The 19,109-nt window shown below is 38.1% G+C and overlaps 1 protein-coding gene across 2 annotated transcripts in view; it reads left to right on the top strand.

Moving 5' to 3' along the window:
- The window catches only part of Mgat2 (alpha-1,6-mannosyl-glycoprotein 2-beta-N-acetylglucosaminyltransferase), a 152,596-nt gene that overhangs the window by 121,311 nt on the left and 12,176 nt on the right, over nt 1-19,109 (top strand). For both annotated transcript variants that reach the window (XM_089597817.1, XM_089597816.1), the window contains 3 exons: nt 9,221-9,250; nt 14,035-14,221; nt 17,904-18,338. In XM_089597817.1, coding sequence (XP_089453943.1) covers nt 9,244-9,250; nt 14,035-14,221; nt 17,904-18,338 — 629 coding nt within the window. In that variant the 5' untranslated portion in view covers nt 9,221-9,243. The remainder of the gene's footprint in view (nt 1-9,220; nt 9,251-14,034; nt 14,222-17,903; nt 18,339-19,109) is intronic.

The raw sequence follows: 19,109 nt of genomic DNA, 5'->3' as shown, positions 1-19,109 counted from the left end.
TTAGAGTAAGCCGGTAGATGATCTGAGAGTGTGTCAAAAAAGTGGTGTGGAAGAGATGCTGCGGGGCGTCGATAGACAATGGCCACAAGTGTTCTGTGCAGAGCAACAGCTATTTCGAGGATAAGGAATTCTGGTGTGATATCGAATTCAGGGTCCGAGCTGGCAAGAATTGTTGTCTTGAGGGAATCCCGAATGTAGGCGCCAACACCACCCCCCTCTTTCCCTGCTCTATCAACCTGAAACAGGGAGTATCCTCGGATGCCGACAACCTCATCCAGCGTGTCTGGCGTAAGAAAGGTCTCAGTAACCACAATGACATCCGGGGACCTGTCAGCAGCTAAAAGTTCGAGTTGTGTGTGATGTGGATGGTTGAGACGATTTATGTTGGCGTGGATGACAGTGATGGAGTTTGTTGATTGATGAAGGGGGGGGAGCGTGATTAGATGTGTTTAGTCATTGTTGGGGTGGGGCAGGTTGGGGAGGTAGACGGGCAAGATCTTCAATCGAAGAGATGGGTATGAGATTGGCTGAGCGGCTGGGACGCATAAAGACACGCAAGTCCTTGACTATCGGTGGCAAGTAATTAAGGCGCCACTGTGCCTCTCTTGCCTTGAGTAAAAGGCCGTGTACGTGAGCCGGCCAAAGAGGGCGACAAAAGATAGGGGTACTGCCACCGGTCCCGAAAAGATCCTGGGCTCGGACGTTCCTCAGTCGATAAGACTGGGACACAATCAGGTCCCGAACCCTCGCAGTGGCAAATTCGGCCACAAGCGAGTGAGGCTGAGTGATATTACTTGAGGGAGTGGCCATTGAGGCCGCGAGTGCCGGTTGTGATTTTCCAACCCATGGTCTAATTCGGATTATAAGATTGACACAATCTGGTAGACCTATGGCAGCGAGGACCTTAGTCACTTGTGATTTGTACTGCTCAGGAGAGGAGGCGGGGATTCCAATAAAACGAATCTCCATGGGATCTGTCAATGCCGCCCTGGCCTCAAGAGCGCTAAGACGAGACTCGTGGCCTCCAATTGTGGACATCAGTTCATGGTTATTACCTGAGTAAATCGTATAAAAACTCCGGAACCAGTCTGGGGTGTCTTGTAGTAACGGTGGTGGAGTGGGATTTGGGAGTGATGGAATAGCATTTGCGGGGGTGTTCGACATTTGAGAGATGATTGATGAGTCGGGGGAGTGAGATGAGTCAGATGTGGTTGGAGTGCTTGAGAAGTTGATGAATCGGGGGGCTTTAGAGATTTGAGATGATAGTGGTGATGGGGGTGAGAGGAGGCGTTTAGTTGCGGAAGAAGGGAAAAGTGTCGAGGCCGGAGGAGTGTTACAAGCAGGTGTTGTGGGGACAGTTGTGTGTAGATTCGCTATTGCAGGTGAGTAGGAGATGTGGAGAAATTGTTGTGCAATGCAGCAGGATGGTCGCTTGCGTTTTGTGAAGTCAGGTGTTGTTGAGCAGAACGAGTGGAACGTCTCTGAGCATTGCGTGCAGACGGCTCTGGTGTGGTTCCCTAAAATAGGATGTTTGCAAATATTACAAATTAGGCAGTCGTTTGGCATGAATGCATGCGTATTACAAAAGATATAATAAAAAATAGAAGTAGACGAGTAGTAGTAGAGTAGCTGAAGCAGGCGGCGTGGCAAGGCAGGTAGCGCAGTCAAGGCACTTTACACGGCAGCCGTCGGGAAAACACCAACAGTTTGTAGCAGGCGTCAAATGGCAATCGCTGTACGCTGTGAATCAAGGCATGCGCACATTGAATAGTGTAGGTGGTGGTTGGCACAGGCGCAGGCCTAGGTGTGTGAGTTGACGATTCTCTCTGTGATTAATAATCGGCAGTGTGGCTGTGGGTATTGCAGGAAGCCCAAGTAAGCAGAAATTTGTATGTAATGACAACAGAAGTGAAGTTGACAGGTCACTGCACAGGTGTCGTTGTACGAGATTGGCCCGTTGATGGTCGATGGGCATGCGCCGAGGCGACCGACCAATCAGCTGTCCCAGAGGTAAGGTTTATGGGCGGTGCGGCGGGGGGAAGCCGAGTGGAGTCCTAACCTCCTATGCTTCCGTTGCAGATTTTAACTCTCCGTGGCTCAATTTTTCTCAAAGAAAGCCTGTAGTTTGATACTCAAATCACACAAGAGCCTACCGGGGAGCAAATCTGCAACAAACCAGAACAGGGCAAAGCAGTAAAATTGTAAAAAGCCACCAACCTGCGGGAGCACGCCAAAAGCACGACCAGACGGGACTCACCACAAACAGAGAGAGGAGTAAGAGAGAGAGAGAGAGAGAGAGTACATAATATAGAAAACACAAAGAGGATATATTCCAGATGCCCACCAGGTGAACGCTTACATACATTACTCGCTTTCGTGGCCTTCCGGGACCTCATCGCGGGTGATCGGTCGCGTCGTTAGGTCTGTCCCGTGGCTCTAATATGACAGACGTTTTCGGCGGTCGTCCTCGCTTGCGCTTACTTGGCCCGTTGGCCTTCGTCGCTACACGCTTGATTGGTCCGCTGGCCTTCGCCGTGATACCCTTGCTAGCACTTGCAGAATCCCCTATCATCTGATCAGCCTCGTCTCTCTGCGTTGATGGTATATCAGCTGCCTCTTCGACTGGAGACACCGGAAGTTCATCCTCGGGTCTTTCATGGTATGGCTTTAGTTGAGTTATTGAGACTGGTCCCCATTTCAATTGGCTCTCAACACGTTCAGGTCTTGGGAAAAATTCGCTGGAGCGCTGCTGGTCTTCATTCTCACAGCGAAAGTTAACATACTTTTTAACTTCTGAAAATTTGTCATTAAAATTATTGCAAACAAAAAAAATTTCTACCTTGGAGCGTTTTTTATAGCATTTAAAATTTGGATGTGTCTCGAATGATTTGAGACTTTTCTGGCCTTGTGTCGTAATATGCATTTTTTCAAATCCAACCTAAAAAATTTTCCTACCTTAAGGTTTTTCTAACTGTAAATGCTTACTATGCGTTCTTTAAAAAAAACAATTGATTATTGCACATTAAATCTGGATAAAACTGCGACAGTACGTTACTCACGTTGAAAAAATTGATAGAAATCACCACATATAGCATTAGGGAATGATTATCCTTGTATCATATGAGGTTAGCCATAGCAACATACTTTGTATACTTGGTTATAGTACAACGCCTTTCAAAACTAACACGATAGTATATAAATAGTAACATGTAAATCGAGAGTTAGTTATCCTAACTCAAAAATAGTCCTAGAAAAGTGGAGTATGACACAGTAAGAAATATTTTCACTCTTTACAAAAACTTACCAGATGAACAAAATCGAGGCTCTTGACCTTTACTAGGATTAAATAAGTATAGAACAAACGTAATTAGTATGAATATGGGTTTCGGTTATTATGATTTTTCTTTGAATGAAATATCAAAAAGTATAAATAAAAATAATGTATATGAATGAATGAATAGGTCGAACGTAAAATATATGTAGTATTCAATTATGATACTTAAGTAAAGCATTTAGCACGCAGGCTACTAAAAAAAATGTAATACAAAAGAATCCGAATTCAGGTATTTTTCATATACTACGAAATTTATGCAGGATACTGATAACTATACACGTATTAAATTATTGATCAATCAATATTAAATTACTTGAAAAGATAGAATAATACATAAATTATAAGTAAGACAGAAGATGTAAAGATAAATATTATTAACTGGGTTAATATTCATTATAACGTTTGACAAGCCACACGACACATATTAGTGGAAAAATGAATGTCGTAAAGCGTTCAAAAAGCCACAACACATGAGTCGTGTACGCACGAATTGAGTGAACCAACGCAACAAGTCTTCGAGTGATCTGATTATTGCAATCAGTCAAGTAAAATACTAAGGAAAAAAGATGCCCTATTTTTAAATTGCTCTAAAAAAGGTCTTATTTCAGACTCGCTCTTAGAAAGGTCCTATTTTGGGTTTCCTCTAAGAAAGGTCCCATTTCAGATTTTCTCTAAAAAGATCCCATTTCGATTTGCCTTAAGAAAGATCTCATTTAAAATTTACTTAAAACGTGAAGGTTGTCCAAAAAAGTGTTTGGGCAATGATTTGCAAGCTTTGCTCGACGACAATCTATGTCGGACTCAATAAAAATTGGTATAAGTGCTTGGAGTTAACCGAGTAACAATTACCAAACATTTCAAGACGATGAAAAAAATTAATTAGGCAGAAAAATGGATTCCACACCAGTTAAGGAAATTTTAAAAAAATGAAAACGAACGATTTGATAATTACCATTCTTTTTTTGTTTAACATTGCATGAAGTCGTTTTTTCAAAAAATTATAACAGGAGATGAAAAACCATTTGAGTAAAACGAACGTATATTTACTGATCACGGTCAACGTTCAGTAAAATTGTTGTATGATAACGCCAGATCACACATTGCGAAACCTGTCCGTTAAACTTTAATGTCTCTTGGCTGGGAAGTTTTGCAACAAACATTTTAAGAAGTGCGAAAGTTGGTCAATAAATTCTTCACGTCGAAAATCCAAGAATTTTTTTGTAAGGAGATCTATGAATTACTGATTTGTGGCAGAATGTGTTAGACAATAATGGTGAATACTTTGATAATTAATCGTGTAAGGTTTTCTTTGTACCTATACATAAAGTTAAGAAATCAAAAAAAGGTTGCTTTATTTGTACACATCGCTAATATTAAAAACAATGGGCCATAATAGGCCTTTTCCTAGCTCTCGATCGAAATAGACCTTTTCTTTCCGCTTGGCTGAAATAAGACTTTTCTTGGGTCAAATCAAAAATAGGACCTTTCTGAAAGCAAATACGAAGTATTGGCTCCGTGCATGAAGTTAGAGGGAGGGCTGGCGCTGGTTGTTACTTTAATACGGAGTTTTATGGAAACGGGGGTATGGTATCGCTGGTGGTTGCCATGGGTGCTATTTGCTTCCATAAGATTTAACATGGTTTGGGGGTATAAAATGAGGGCAATACGGTGTATGCACGAAGCCAATTGAGGGAAATAAACAAAAAACATCAGCGTTGTATGCATCACCAAAACACCCTTAGACAACACAAACTCACTCTACATATCGAGCTACACGGTCCACACATGAAACAGACACGAGCAATCTCATGGTGGAATGGATATCCTTGTTCGCAAGGGCATCCGCCATCGAGTCATAAGTACGGACGCTGCCAACTACAGAGTAGTTGGAGTTGAAGTGTTTGCTGTGTGCAAGTGTATTGGCACCATTTTATACCAAAATAGCGTGGACTTTTGGAATATTTTTGGAGCTCAATGCATCGTCAGCCACAAATAACTCAAGATTACTGATTAATTATAATAATAGGTGTATAAACTATGAGAATCTCAATTACTAAAATAATTCTAGTAAAACATAGTGTAAAGTACTAAAACAAAAAATAATATCAACACCTATGTTAACGAAGTTAAAGTGTCACTTTAAAAATTATGAAGCTTATGTTCATGGTAGTTATTGTTATCACTATGTATTGCTACTTAAAGTCATTGAACAACTCAATAATTTATGATCAATAGTGCATTGAGTCCTCAAAAATCCTGAAAATCAGCAATTTTCTCTCATCATGGGCTCTGTTATAATTCTTTTTTACCCTCTCCAACCACCAGCACACAAAGAACACACTACTTTCTTTGATTCCTTTAGCATCATCTCCCTCCACTCTTCTTTCAAATTAGATCCTAAACTCCATTGCAAAAACTTCACTGTTTGACTCTAAACTCTCTACGATCGTGGCTGGCAACTTAAACAACAAGCACAAATCGTGGAAATGCAAACACGAAAATTCTGAAGGACACTCGCTGTTCAAACACTTACATAACCTCGACATTAGCATCGAGGTTTTGCCAGAACCAGCCCATTATCCTAGCTCTCCTCACCATACCCGTTACCACCAGTCGCATAGACTGGAACCACTTTGCTATAAGCAAGAATCCTAGAATTCACTGCTTTTAAATGTCGTCCCATTAGATCCCAAACTGAACTTGTCATGGCAGTTGACAAATTTACTGACGAAATCAATAGGTGCAACTAAGACGCCACCACGACTACTACAGCTCCCCAACTCTTACTCATACTTCCACGCAATCTTAGGCATTTCATAAAAGAGAAAAAAAGAATCTGAAAATTCTGGCAAAAATGGAGAACTGCAGAACTAAAAGACTACCTTAACTCGCTTGAAAGAGAGTTTAAATTCCAAGTTTTCGAATTCAAAAACAAGGAATTTAACGGATTCATAGTTAAGGCAGAGTCTCACCTAAGAAATGCTTGGAAGGTCCTTGAAAACTTCGCAACAAATGACCTCCCCTCTTCCCTTCTTCAACAAGAAAATAAACTGTACTCGGTAGATTCTGACAAAACAGAGATCTTTGCCGATTCGCTACAAATTCAATTCTTCTCTAATGGTAGTCCTGAGTTAGCTCAGAAACATGTGAGAATTCACCCGCTCTTTAAAAACTCAAAAAGCCCTGGGTAGAGACGGCATCTCCAATAGCATCCTCAAAATCCTTGATCAAAAATTCATCTCGGCGATTTGTAACATCATAAACGTCGTGATAGGCCTTCGTTATTTTCCAACCTTGTCGAAGGAGGTAACGGTCATCTGCCTTCCGAAGTGGGTAAACCTCTTAGCAACCCCTCGAGCCATAGAGCCAGATACTTGACAGTACACCAGCTTCTGAGAGTCACCGAATATCTCTTAGAGAGCCTAATCCACAAAAACTTCGCCGCGATAGCCTTCCTAGATATACAGCGGGCTTTCGACAGAGTTTGGTACAAGGGTCTATTGTACAACCTCATTCAGTTAGATTTTCTATATTACCTCATTTGCAACGTCTAATTACCGTCAGATTCATCTGCATTAAAGTAGGCGACTCTCTCTCCGACCCTCACTCGATAACCTCTGGAGTCTTCCGAGGCTCCAAATTCTCACCCGCCCTTTTCAACATCTTTTGTCATGACCTGCTCAACGCAAAGACATAAATATGTACGTCTATGGAGACGAAGTCACGGTCAGCTGCACGTCAAAACAATATTCTCAGTGCACTACTTTTCTAAACGGGCATATCGTCACCCTCCATAACTGGTCTTTGGAAACTGATCTTCAATTAGGTAAATACTATAGCCATGCTCTCCTGGGAAAATATAAGGAAGAAACTGCAGAAGATAAGAGTTAACGAAGTAAAAATCGACTGGAGCTACCCCGCCAAGTACCTCGACGTCATGTTAGACTGACGACTTACTTACGTTCGACACATCAACAACACCCGCGGCAAGGCATACGGAGCCTTCGTGCAGCTAAAGCCCTTCTTCAATAAAAAAACATTCTCCCAGAAGACCAAGCTGCGCACCTTCAACGCCATAATCAAGAGCATCAGCACCTACGCGATACCAACGTGGGGAGCTGCAAAGGGAAAGCGACTAAAGGGCATCCAAGGGATTCAATTTCATGTAAATACTAAGGGAGGTCCTGGATATTCTATAGTACATCAAGAATACTGAAATTATCAAAAAGTTTAACATCATCCCTCCAATTCAAGCAGCCCTTGTTGTTGCGTCTAAAATCCGTGACTCCATTGCGGACCACCCAAACCCCACCATAGCCACACTGTAAACAATGCATCTCCATGATTCACTGAATAACCGTGACTTCAATTTTGCAGGTTCTCCACAAGGGCACCCATCCGCCCACCGTATCCTCTACGGCCTCAACTCAATATCATATTTACGCCAATCACAAGTACAACTTCAAACACACAATACACATCATACGCACATACAATAACACCAAAATTTAAGCTCCTCCAACTCCATTCCAGTGCAAGCCAATATTCCAGCTTCGCCCAGATGCATAAGTCCTCCTCTTCTCATCCCTTTGAGAACGAGCTGGCCTCCAAAAATTTAATTATTTTCAAATTTTTCCTTCTTCTCTTAGGTCTCTTTCGTCTTCTAGGAAAGTGGTTCTAACAGATAAATCTCATACGGGGAGGTTAGTTTTGAGGCGAGAGGCACACCGGGTGAATCCGACACTACCACCAGAATAGCCACGGTGTCTACAAAGATTTTCCCAAGCCACCTTCCCGAAATTTCTTCTCTCAGTCTCTGCAGGTCGCATTAGACATCAGCGCGTAAGTGTATGTATACCTATAGCTACCATCGGGCGACGATTCTTGAGAGAGTCCAAACCCTTGAGCTCGTTTGGCCCAACGCTTCGAGCTCTTAATGCTTAACGCTGCATCAAGCTGTACGAACGCAAACATTGGACTGAGAGAGTCTCATAGTATACGCTCACAGAGTTTGGCGTTACTATGAACTTTAACGACATGCATCCTCTACTGAGCTTTATCAGTCCAATATTTCCCTCAGTGTAGAACCTTATTCATCCCAAGTGGCGAGCTCTCTTTGTAGGTTTCGTGTGGTGATGTGGACTTATGCTAATGGATGCTGCTAGCGGTTAGCGGCTATACTAAAAACATTTATAAAAAAAATAATAAAATTCCGCAAGGGTGTTGTACTTTATCATTCTACGTGAATAATAAATAGTTATATATCCTTCAAATATTAATAACGCGGAAGTACAACAAAAAATTTCGATTCTTTTTAGACTTGGGAGGAGGAAAAATTTCTTTAGTTTACGTGTGTCTACGTATAGCTGGCGTACAATTACAAGATACAGAAAATAGTTGGTCACTGCTTTACGGCTTCCTTAAGCTCTGTGCTTGTCGTGGTTCAAAATATTTTATTTATATCAAAAACTACTATTTTGCTAGCTTTTATTTAGATTCCTGTCATGTATATGCATATCCAGGAAAATTCATCGTTTCATTTTTTAAATAATAATGGTAATTTGATCTTACTGAATTTTCGCACACATTTCCTAATGAAGATAACTGAACTCAAATTTTAATTTGTAATTCCATCTTCGTAGCTAGACTAAGTGCTTTAGATATCAAATAATTTTAAACTTTGTTGAAGTGAAGCTTCTCAAAGTATTTACAAAATGTATGAAAAAATTATTTTTATCAATATAAAAATACTGAGGATGCACATAAAATTAATTTTTTTACCAACAGATTTTAATAATGATCATTAAAGAAGCAACAGCAACGAACAATGATAGAGAACTGTGTTATAACAAAAGTGTAATGTATTTTTTAATTTTTTTGTTACAGGAATACCAGTTAGGAAGGCCAGTATGAGAGGTAAATAATATTCAGTAAAAACTTGTGTTTAAATTCCTATCATACATACGCTTTGTTATGATTTTTGTTGATACATTTTTATTTTATGAAATTCTTGAACATGCAAAAATAAGTATACAGACATCAGACTCTAGTACTTTACGTCACTAATATTGTTATGTACTTATTCTGTCCTTAATTCTTTCCATATAAGGTACCACACAATTGCGTGGCTGTAAGAAACTTCCTATGTGTGCACAAATAAAGCAAGCACGTGTTATTTCATCCTGGATGGTTCCAAAAGAAAAACCCTAAAAATTTTTAGATGAATAATAAAGGTCTACATTTACAATTTTTTTTTGTCTACATTATTTAATTTTAATTTTACTTTGAATCTTTCTACCCTTTTGTACCACTATCTCTATATCTGTTTTTTTTTTTTCTTAACTTCAGACTTCTCTTTACAATAATTTCTAGTTTCGGACATTAAATTTTTATTTCTAAGACTATTTGTTTGTAAGTATACCCTACATCTACCTTTATCTTGCTTATTTTAAATCTAACTTTGTATTTTTTATTGATGCTTAACTATCCCCGTAATGTTGCCTGTATAATCTATCTTTATTTTCAAGTTTTATTCGAATTTGAATTAGTGTTTCTGTATTGTCATTATTTTTATTTTTATTGTTGTTATTGTTATTGTTATCTTTTTTCTTTATCAAAGGTCGTCCAGAATGCCTTGACGCACGATAAAAAGGGGCATGAACCCCTGTCCTCTACCGGTCTCGCAGTCTGCCTAAAGATGTTGTTTTACATTGTGATGTTCTTAGCGATACAGACAGAATACCCACTAAACTGGCAAGACCTATCTCCTAGAATACCTGGCTTGGGATCCGCTTTCATATTTAAACTTCAAGCCAGTCCATGGAGTGTTGACTGTTGACGTGGTCTTTCATCAGGGTGTTGTCATCTTCGTGATGTTACCTTCTTTTTATTTCGTCTGATCATCTGCTGTTTTGCAAGGACATCGAAATGCTGGGCAACTGCTGCTATCTGCTCCGTATTTGGCACTTGTTCCGTAATCGAAAGATTGAGTCTCCTCCTTGTAATGTTTCTTGCGATGATTGCAGCTGCCACATCGGAGGCATAGCTCCAACGGCTCCTCCTTATCGCAGTTTCAGTCTATGCATCTGTACCTCAGACACCACTGAATCTGAGTACTTCAACCCATCCTTCAACTCAGCAGCTTGTAAAGCCTATTAGCTAGCTCCTTATTTCGTCTATAGTTTTAGCATCGGTCTTTCCAGTGTTTACTAGAGCTACCTTCTGCCCTCTCTTATTCGCTCCTAACAACGTCAGCCTTCTCGGCCGTTCTATGGTTTTAGCTTTACCACTGACAAGAGCCTCTCTGTCCTTTACTCCTCTAACTTTAAGGAGAAGATCTCCCTTTTTGATCGTAGTGACTACTTTGACTGTAATCTCAGCCACAGTTTTTTTTTTTTATCCGTGGTCATCTAGAATGCCTTTATAAAAAAGAGTACTCACCCCTTTCCTGCAGTGTGATGCTCGCAATCTGTTTTGAGATGTTGGTTTCCTCGACGATTTTCTTATCGATGCAGACTGAATAAGTACCCACTAAACTCGCAAGACCTATCTCCCGAGACTCCCGGCTCGAATTCCACTTTTGAATTAAAACTTCAAGCCAGGGTGGGGCCTCTGAGACTTAGCCCATGGTACGAGCTTCCTCCGGGTTTTCCGTCACCAGCGCGTCTTTAAGCTTTGCGCATCTACTAGGGCATTTCCTAGTTCCCATTATTTTTTGGGAACCCATTCTTCATCTGTGTTTAGAAGTGGTGTACTCGCAGTGAGTGCGTAGCTGATAGCCCCCCCCCCCCTTCAAGGGGTACGGATACCTCCCCCCCCCCGCCCCAAAAAAACACAATGAATATAGTCAAGATGAAATTACGTTAAAATACAATTAAAACAAAGTGAGGTTCATTGGTCACCCACGCGCCACCACTCGTTGGCAGAATAATAAGAAAGCAAAATGGTCTTCAGAACCCGTTCTGCGATCAAGCGCCAATGCAGACCTCTATTCCGCCTATCCCTCCACCATGCGACCGCCCCCAAGCGGTCTCCTACCCCCAGAGGTCGTTGCCGGTCCGGATCCACAGGGCCAAAGGCTCTTCAGATACCACCGCTCATCGGCAGAAGGATGAGAATATAATTATTATTATTCTCTGTACACTTTTCTACAAGAGTCGGTACCTGTGTCTCTAATTTTGTTTGTATTTCTACCTCTGCTCCTCACATGTTTCTCACACAATCTCTATATCTTCATATGTGCTTTTAGAAGTATGTGTTTTTCCAATTAAATCACTTTGTTTTTATGCATCTCAGTTTTTCAAAAATATGAATTTTGTGTTTAAAGTCACCTTACTCGAGTCTCTGTTATTAAGTCCCTGCATTCATATAATTATAAGTTTCGTATCAGTAATCATGTGTCTGTATCATTTTATTTTTATTGTATTAACCATGTAATTAGAGGTAGTCTGATGAGATTGCGATAGGACAAGTAGTGGAAATACTTGAAGAGGGGAGCCACTTGAAGTTAGGCTAGGGGCGTAAGATGTATGCTGGAGCGTTGAGGAGCTGTTAAAATTTTTTGGATTTCTTAATTGAGTCAAAATAATGGAAAAGATGAAATAATTTTACAGAATTTCATAAATATACAGGATCATAAATTATTTTAAAACGTTGCGTATATATATATTATTGATAGATATTAATGTAGTAAGGTGTCCTTGTCAATGCGTTGAAGACTTTCGTTTTATGAAACAGTTGTATGCATTAAGATCATAGATGTATGCTTACAACAAGCTTAAAGGCTTAAGGGCAATCTGGTGATTGTTTAAATTTTTGTACCTTATCGATAAGGTTACTTTAATTCTACACTGGAGGCAGTTTAATTCCTTGAGTGGGAAGTATAAAATTTACTAATGAGAGAGGTTATGTGATCGAATCAGCCAATGGGAATCGAATATTAGAATTTCCTGCTCAACGAATTAAACTACCTCCAGTGTACAACTTTATAACATTAATTATTTATCAGATAGCTATTTTATCGAAAAAAAATTAGAGTAGACATACATTCTCGACACTTTAAATAATGAATCAAGTCTACTCTTGGCAAAATTGATTGAAAGTTCCAGAATAAAAGTGAAAAATCAGATGTTGGATTGATAAGGTGTGTAATCTGATATTTTAATTTCCTTCTTCATATTCCTATGAATCTCACCGAAATCAAGCAATATTTATTCCTTGTAGATTCAGGAACGTGCGTCTACTGTTTTCCTGACATTTGAATATTCCAAACCAATTGATAGCTGTAAACTAAGTAAAATATCTGTTGATCAGTTGAGTAGGAAGTTCATTTGTGCAAAGTAATATTTTATGCCTAATTCTATTAAGTATTGTTATTTGCTTTAGCAATTCACTCTACATAATTTTTGTTATAAAAAAGAAAAGTAGACGCACATTCTTTTATCTACAAGAAATAAATATGGCTTGATTTTAACAAGATGTTTTGAAAAGTAAAGAAGAAAAGTAAAAAATCAGATGGTACCTTATTAGTCCAACATCTGATTTTTTACTTTTCGCCTTGAATTCTCAGTCAATCTTGCCAAGTGTGGGCTTGCTTTATTCTTTCAATTGTCGAAATTGTGCGTCTACTTTTTTAACAACAAAATAGCTAGCTATTGAATGATTAATGTTATAAATGGAACTTTATCAATAAGGTAGAAAATTTTAACATTTTAACTACATAGTTTAGAGCAACCTAGCTCAAATAAATACATAAATTTTTACTTGGTCATAGTTTTCATTATAAGTTTTAAGCTTTTGAAAGCCATCAAGAAAAATGCAGTAAGACATAATAATTTAAAAGATGTAAGAAATCACAATTAGCATTGTTGTATGGAACAACGTAGGCTTATACAGGTAGTCGGTTATTTATAATAGCTGATATTTTTTACTGGTGTTTATCAAATTCTTAAGATTATTAGAGCTTTGGGAGGGAAATGAATCCCAAATTGGTGGAATTACGGAAAATTGGAAAGGGCTCATGTTGGTATTTATTCCTTAAATATATCGAAGACAACGCACAAATTTCCACAGTGGATGGGGAGGACGTAAGGGAACATTATAGCTGGAGCACTATCAATAAATTAGAATTTACAACATAAACGACAGAGTTATCTAATAACATTTGGGACCCTGCTATAAAGGTACCTTGGACCAAGGTATAGCTGTGGCTATGGCGCTCATATGACAAAAACTACTATTTCATCTGACATTTAAAAATTTTTATCAAACTTAAAAAAAATCAGCAAAAATGTAGATTGAAAAAATAATAAATTTTTTTAGAAAAAGCATGCACATTTTTGAGGTAGTAAAAAATTTTTTTTTAGAAAGAAAAAGTTTGTATTGAAAATTTATATTGTTTCTCACTTTAGTTAGATAATATTTAGAGGCAACAATTAATATTTTTAACTCCGGGTTGCTGTAGTACAAATTTTAGTTTTGTGATATTGAAACCTATTTAGAAGCTGAAACAAATTTCACATTCCATTTTGAAATCAATCCTAAGATGTCCTAACATTAAACTGACATACAACACTAACGTTTCATAAAAGTGATAATACTTATGTTTTCGTTTTGAATCGCATCTACTTCGTAAAACTTTCGCTATAGTTTAGAAAACTTTGAAAAAATGAAATTTGAGAATACGTATAACATTTGTGTAGGTTCAGCCGTTGCAGTTGGAGTGCCACGAGCCAACCGAGGCTTCCTGTTTAGGACGTTAGCTTTTGTCTTCCTGGCAACTTTTCTTTGGCTGCAACTGCACGTAATCAACCTGACAACGCGGGACTGGTCAAACCAGCATCCAGTGAATGAGAGTCTATACGCTCTTGTGCCTCAAGAGCTGCACAGGTAAGCAGGCTTACAATAAACATATGCGCGTATACATGCAAAAATGTATGCACAATCTAACTTATTCACATCGAAAATATTATAAGTAAAATACTGTTTCTTTAGTTTCTCAGAAAATAGTAACATTGTTGGAATAAATATGAAATCTCACAGTTTTTTTATGTATGAACTAATGAGTTACTATTCAGTTTACATTAAAATCACTAAGAAGGTAATGATTAAAAAATAATCAATATTTTGGTGATTGTACAACCCTTTAAAACATACCATACTAGCGGCCCCCTGTTTCGGCTTCGCCCGAGAATCACTGAATGAAACACCGTAGTGTGCTGACATGTAATGTGAAACGTTTTCAGTTAAAAACTTTACATCTATTTCTGCCACTTCTCAGAACAAAAATCTTCTTATTAAAAACATATTTGTTTGGAATCCATACAGTTTATTTGATCAAGTAAAAAGGTGTAAAAAAACAAAGCTGTAAAGAAAAACTACAATTATGCTAAAAAGTACCGTACATTCCTTATGCCATAAAATAATCCTTGGCCATTAAAGGCCGTCGATTTGCAGTTTCTCCCGTATAATCTATCAGGGCTACTTTTTAAAGCTGTAAAGATTTAAAATTCACAAAAAATATATGATTGAAAAAAATTTTTTTCTCTTATCTCACAACTTTATTACCACAGCATCAAAGTCCTGGAGCTTAATCTCTAGATTTTTTATCGCCTCAAGAATATCAATACATATTCTACCTATTTAAAAATCTAGAAGATTCAAGAGATTACTATAAGGGTTATAGTGAAAAGCTGATCTCTCACTTAATAAATTCTTTATTTATCAATTTTGATGCTGCTCTAATCTCGATAAATGTTCAGTGTCATTTTCTTGATGCCTGAAATTGTATTCATTAGATACATTTGAAGTTTTCCTTCCAATTCGACTTCTTGCGATTTTTGGCACAGTTAAGACTTTTGTGAGCCCTAAAGACTATTTTTTTCAACTTCATTAGGTTGTAATATATTTGTTGGCAAGGTAGTTCGTCATCTGATGAGCCTGAAAAGGACTGGTGAGCATCTTAAGTAAACTTTTTCTTGACTGAAGTTTCCAGCCAACGTGATTACCTCTATACCTCAGGGTGATCTTCTCTGGCCTGTTAGCGTAGCACCACACTGATCGGGAAGAAAATTACAACGTTTTCCTTCATAGCTGTTAGGTTCTCCCAGCGAAGACCTTGGAGAGGATCGGTGATTCCTGGTTTTCCAACCTTGTGATGAACAACTCCGCTCATCGATAGCGATAACCAACCGCTCATCGTGAGTCGGGAGAGTGGGCCTGGAGAATACCTTCTCTGAAGGTATGCCCTTGGGATGACCACTGAGAAAGAAGCTGTTGTGGCTGCCCGTACTCTTAAGGGCTGTCTTTCCTGGTTTGCATTCAAAGTAGAAAATTCTCTGACGGCACCAGGCCAGATGGCTGAACGACCACAGAGCTCTGAAGTGTTGGAACAGGTTGTGCTCTAGCTAGACTCGTCTCCTGGCATTCCAAACGCCTATTTTTCCGTGGTACTCGGTTATCTTGGCCTTCCGGGGTAAAAATCGATTTATTTCACTTGCCCATGAAAAAAGAGTGCCATCATTAGTCAGGATGCCCAGCTGCACGACTGACTCCTCTGTGCTTGGTGTACTGTCGGTGAACGACTTCGACAATCGACAATTCGATGGGGCATCTTACAACCACCCTTCACTATCTTTGATTGCGGGTGGCTTTAATTTTACTTCGACGCCATCTAGCGAATCCTACTGAACCAGAGCGCAAAGTTAGCTTATTTTAGAAAAACTTTGAGCTTGTTTATCGCTATTGTTATTAATTTTTTCGAGATAGAAACTATGCGAAAACCATCTCGGAATCATTAAGAATCAGTATCCAAAATTTCAGCAAAATCGCTTCAGTAGTTTTCGTGGTAAGCGATTACAACGGTTTTAGCGACTTTGCTTTATATATTAGTAAGATATGATTACCCAACATGTCTGTAAAAAGTAGTACGCCAAATTATCGGTTGACTTCAATGATTGAAATTTTTATTAAGTTAGTATATATGAACGATTTACTGTAACATAAAAATTTTGTGAATTTCAACATTGGAATACTTTCTAATTTCTAAAAACAGTTTCATCGAAAAATATTGCCAAGTATTGTTTTCTTTTTTTAATTGCTTCGATACATAAAGACAAGGGCGGCGCCGTTTCCGGTATGGATGGTACTGAGATCTTGAAGTTGAAGATTGTATGGAAATCTATTCTTGAGTATTTCAACTCCTTTGTAAAAATAAATAAATAATTTAACAAAAAGAAAAATGTTCTGATTCTTTGCACTATTTCTATAAAAATTCCATGACTTTAAAATGGAAAAATGAAATTAAATTAAATAAGAAAAACAAATGAAAAAAATCTAATAGACTAAATAGAAGCAAATAATACTTAATAAAATAAGAATATGAGTTAAAACAAACTTTTTAAGATTTAGTAATCGATAGTCGAATGAATGTTAGGTATAGTAAGTACATATGGATACACCCAATGAGGCATGTGATTACATTTTTGGACCATTACGAAAGACTGTTAAATTTTTATTATTTTTTTTTTTTAATAAACGGTATTTATTACAAAGGTTTTGTTAAAGGGGAAAGCTATACACAATTTTCATTATTTATGTTAGAAAATCTCAATATGATACATACGTGACATATAACAAAATAAAAATTTCAATAAAATCAGAACAAAGAAGAAATTTCTGTAGTTTCGAAGTGCACGTTACAATTGATAAAAGAAGTAGTACATTACTTTACTAAAGGCTTTTTTTGTTTCCTCCTGTGAATTGTATCAATTTTTCACCAATCCTGCGCCGAGGAACTAAATTTTTATTCCGGGGAGGGAGAGGAAAGTTCCGTCTTTCGGTGCAGTATGGCGAGTATGGTGAAAAAAATTTGGAATAGTCTCAATCGGAGTTTAAATTTATTGTGCGAAGATTTATCAGTCACATGTGAAAGAGCTATGACAGTTTGTATGAATACTAACATGGTAAAGCTTTTTCAGTTAAGTACTAGTTGCGTTAGATGTACTTAGCGCGATCTAAACTATTGTGGTTTCTTTCATAGTTATGTACGGATATTTTTATATTCCATAATCTTAAAGGAAAATACAATTGTTAGTCTACTTATTTCTTTTAAAAGGACAAACAAGTAAGATATCACAATTTCATATCATTGTCTCGGTGTGAACTTATTTTATGTGATAAGTTATTTTAATTTGGACAGTTTCACTTTTTTTTAAATTCCACCAAATAAGTCACGTGATCTGTCTTAATCAATTATAAAATGAATAAAATGGCTTCAGTCACGTGATGATTAATTTTTAAAATAGGATTTTTTTGCTAAAATGTATAAATCATTTATCGTACAGTTTTTTAGGATTTAATGTATTGAATTCTATACCATCGATGCGAGGTAGATAACTCTGTACCATAAAATAAAGTGGTGCTTCTCGCTCTTTTAAATGCATACAAATCAAGAGTTTCCGTTGTAATTAAATCTTTTTTAGAAAGAAATATAAATACATAACGTTCATAAAACTCAATAATATGTTGTTAGTCTATTGATTTCTTCACTGTTAAATATTCCCGTTCACAGGTTCCTCAAAGATCGGCGTAACAACGGAACACTTGGCCGCAGCAACAACTTGACATCTGGGAATCAAGAACTAAACGAACATGAAATCGTGGAAATTCACCGGCAAATCGATAAAGTCAATGCGGAGCAGCGTGTTCTAAACGAGGATGCATTCGGACCCTTGGCACCCGAAGCACCGGTGATCCTTGTCCAGGTGCACGACCGGCTTAACTACCTGCGCCACCTTATCATCTCCTTGGCTCAGGCCAAGGGTATCGAAGAGGTTCTACTCGTCTTCAGCCACGATGTCTGGAATCCAGATATCAACTACCTCGTGCAGAATGTTGACTTCTGCCGAGTCATGCAGATATTTTATCCGCACAGCATACAGACGCACCCGCACAGCTTTCCTGGCGAAAGTCCCAACGATTGTCCGAGAAACATTGGCAAAGAACAGTGAGTTGCTTTTTATTTTTTTTTTAAATTATAATACTCTAGGCGCGTTCTCTGCTACACTGTAAATCAATGATTTCAGATCGGTAACCTTGAGAAAATGTGTAATGGAAGTGAGTTTTGCATTTTATCTCCCCCTTTTGCCCTATCTTGGCTGACTTGTTCTACTCCCTTCGCCCCATACCACTGACCCAGCCGCCCTAAAAAAATAAAAAATAAAAAAAACGATTTTTTCCAAAATCGGACTAGCGATCTTCTGCACACTAGCCAAATACCCTATCCACTCTACTACAAGCAACCCTATTCATGAATAACTTATTTCTCATTCTTACAGAGTGCTTCTTTTAAGTAGGTTTGGGAGTATCATTCAAAGAGGCACAGGGCGAGGAACGGGGAGTTTCCCCTGCTCCCGCACCTGGGCCCCCTTTACCGCGCATCTCCTCTTGCACTCTACAAAATTGAAACTGTACGACTGTAATTGATTATATTTTTAAAAAATGCCTGGCAAGGCTTGATTTTTTTTGTCGAGCATCTTCCTTCGGTACCAAGTTATCTATGAGAACGTTTTTTTTTATTCCAACACATTTAGAATATACCATAATTTCAATTAAAAAGCAAACCTAACCTTACTCTCTCATTAGAGACCGTGTTAAACTGTCAATATGTCATAATTTTTTTCTCGAAAATTTCCCCTGCTGAAAAATCTGGAAAAATTCTTGTGCACTCTTAAAATTCTCAAATATAACATACATTTTTTTTAGCACGTTTCTCTAT

Source organism: Copidosoma floridanum, unplaced genomic scaffold (genome assembly GCF_036245765.1).
Source record: "Copidosoma floridanum isolate Cflo_tuat_1 unplaced genomic scaffold, Cflo_Japanese_pri ptg000040l, whole genome shotgun sequence".
Classification (NCBI taxonomy): domain Eukaryota; kingdom Metazoa; phylum Arthropoda; class Insecta; order Hymenoptera; family Encyrtidae; genus Copidosoma; species Copidosoma floridanum.
This window is presented reverse-complemented; position numbering and strand designations above follow the sequence as displayed.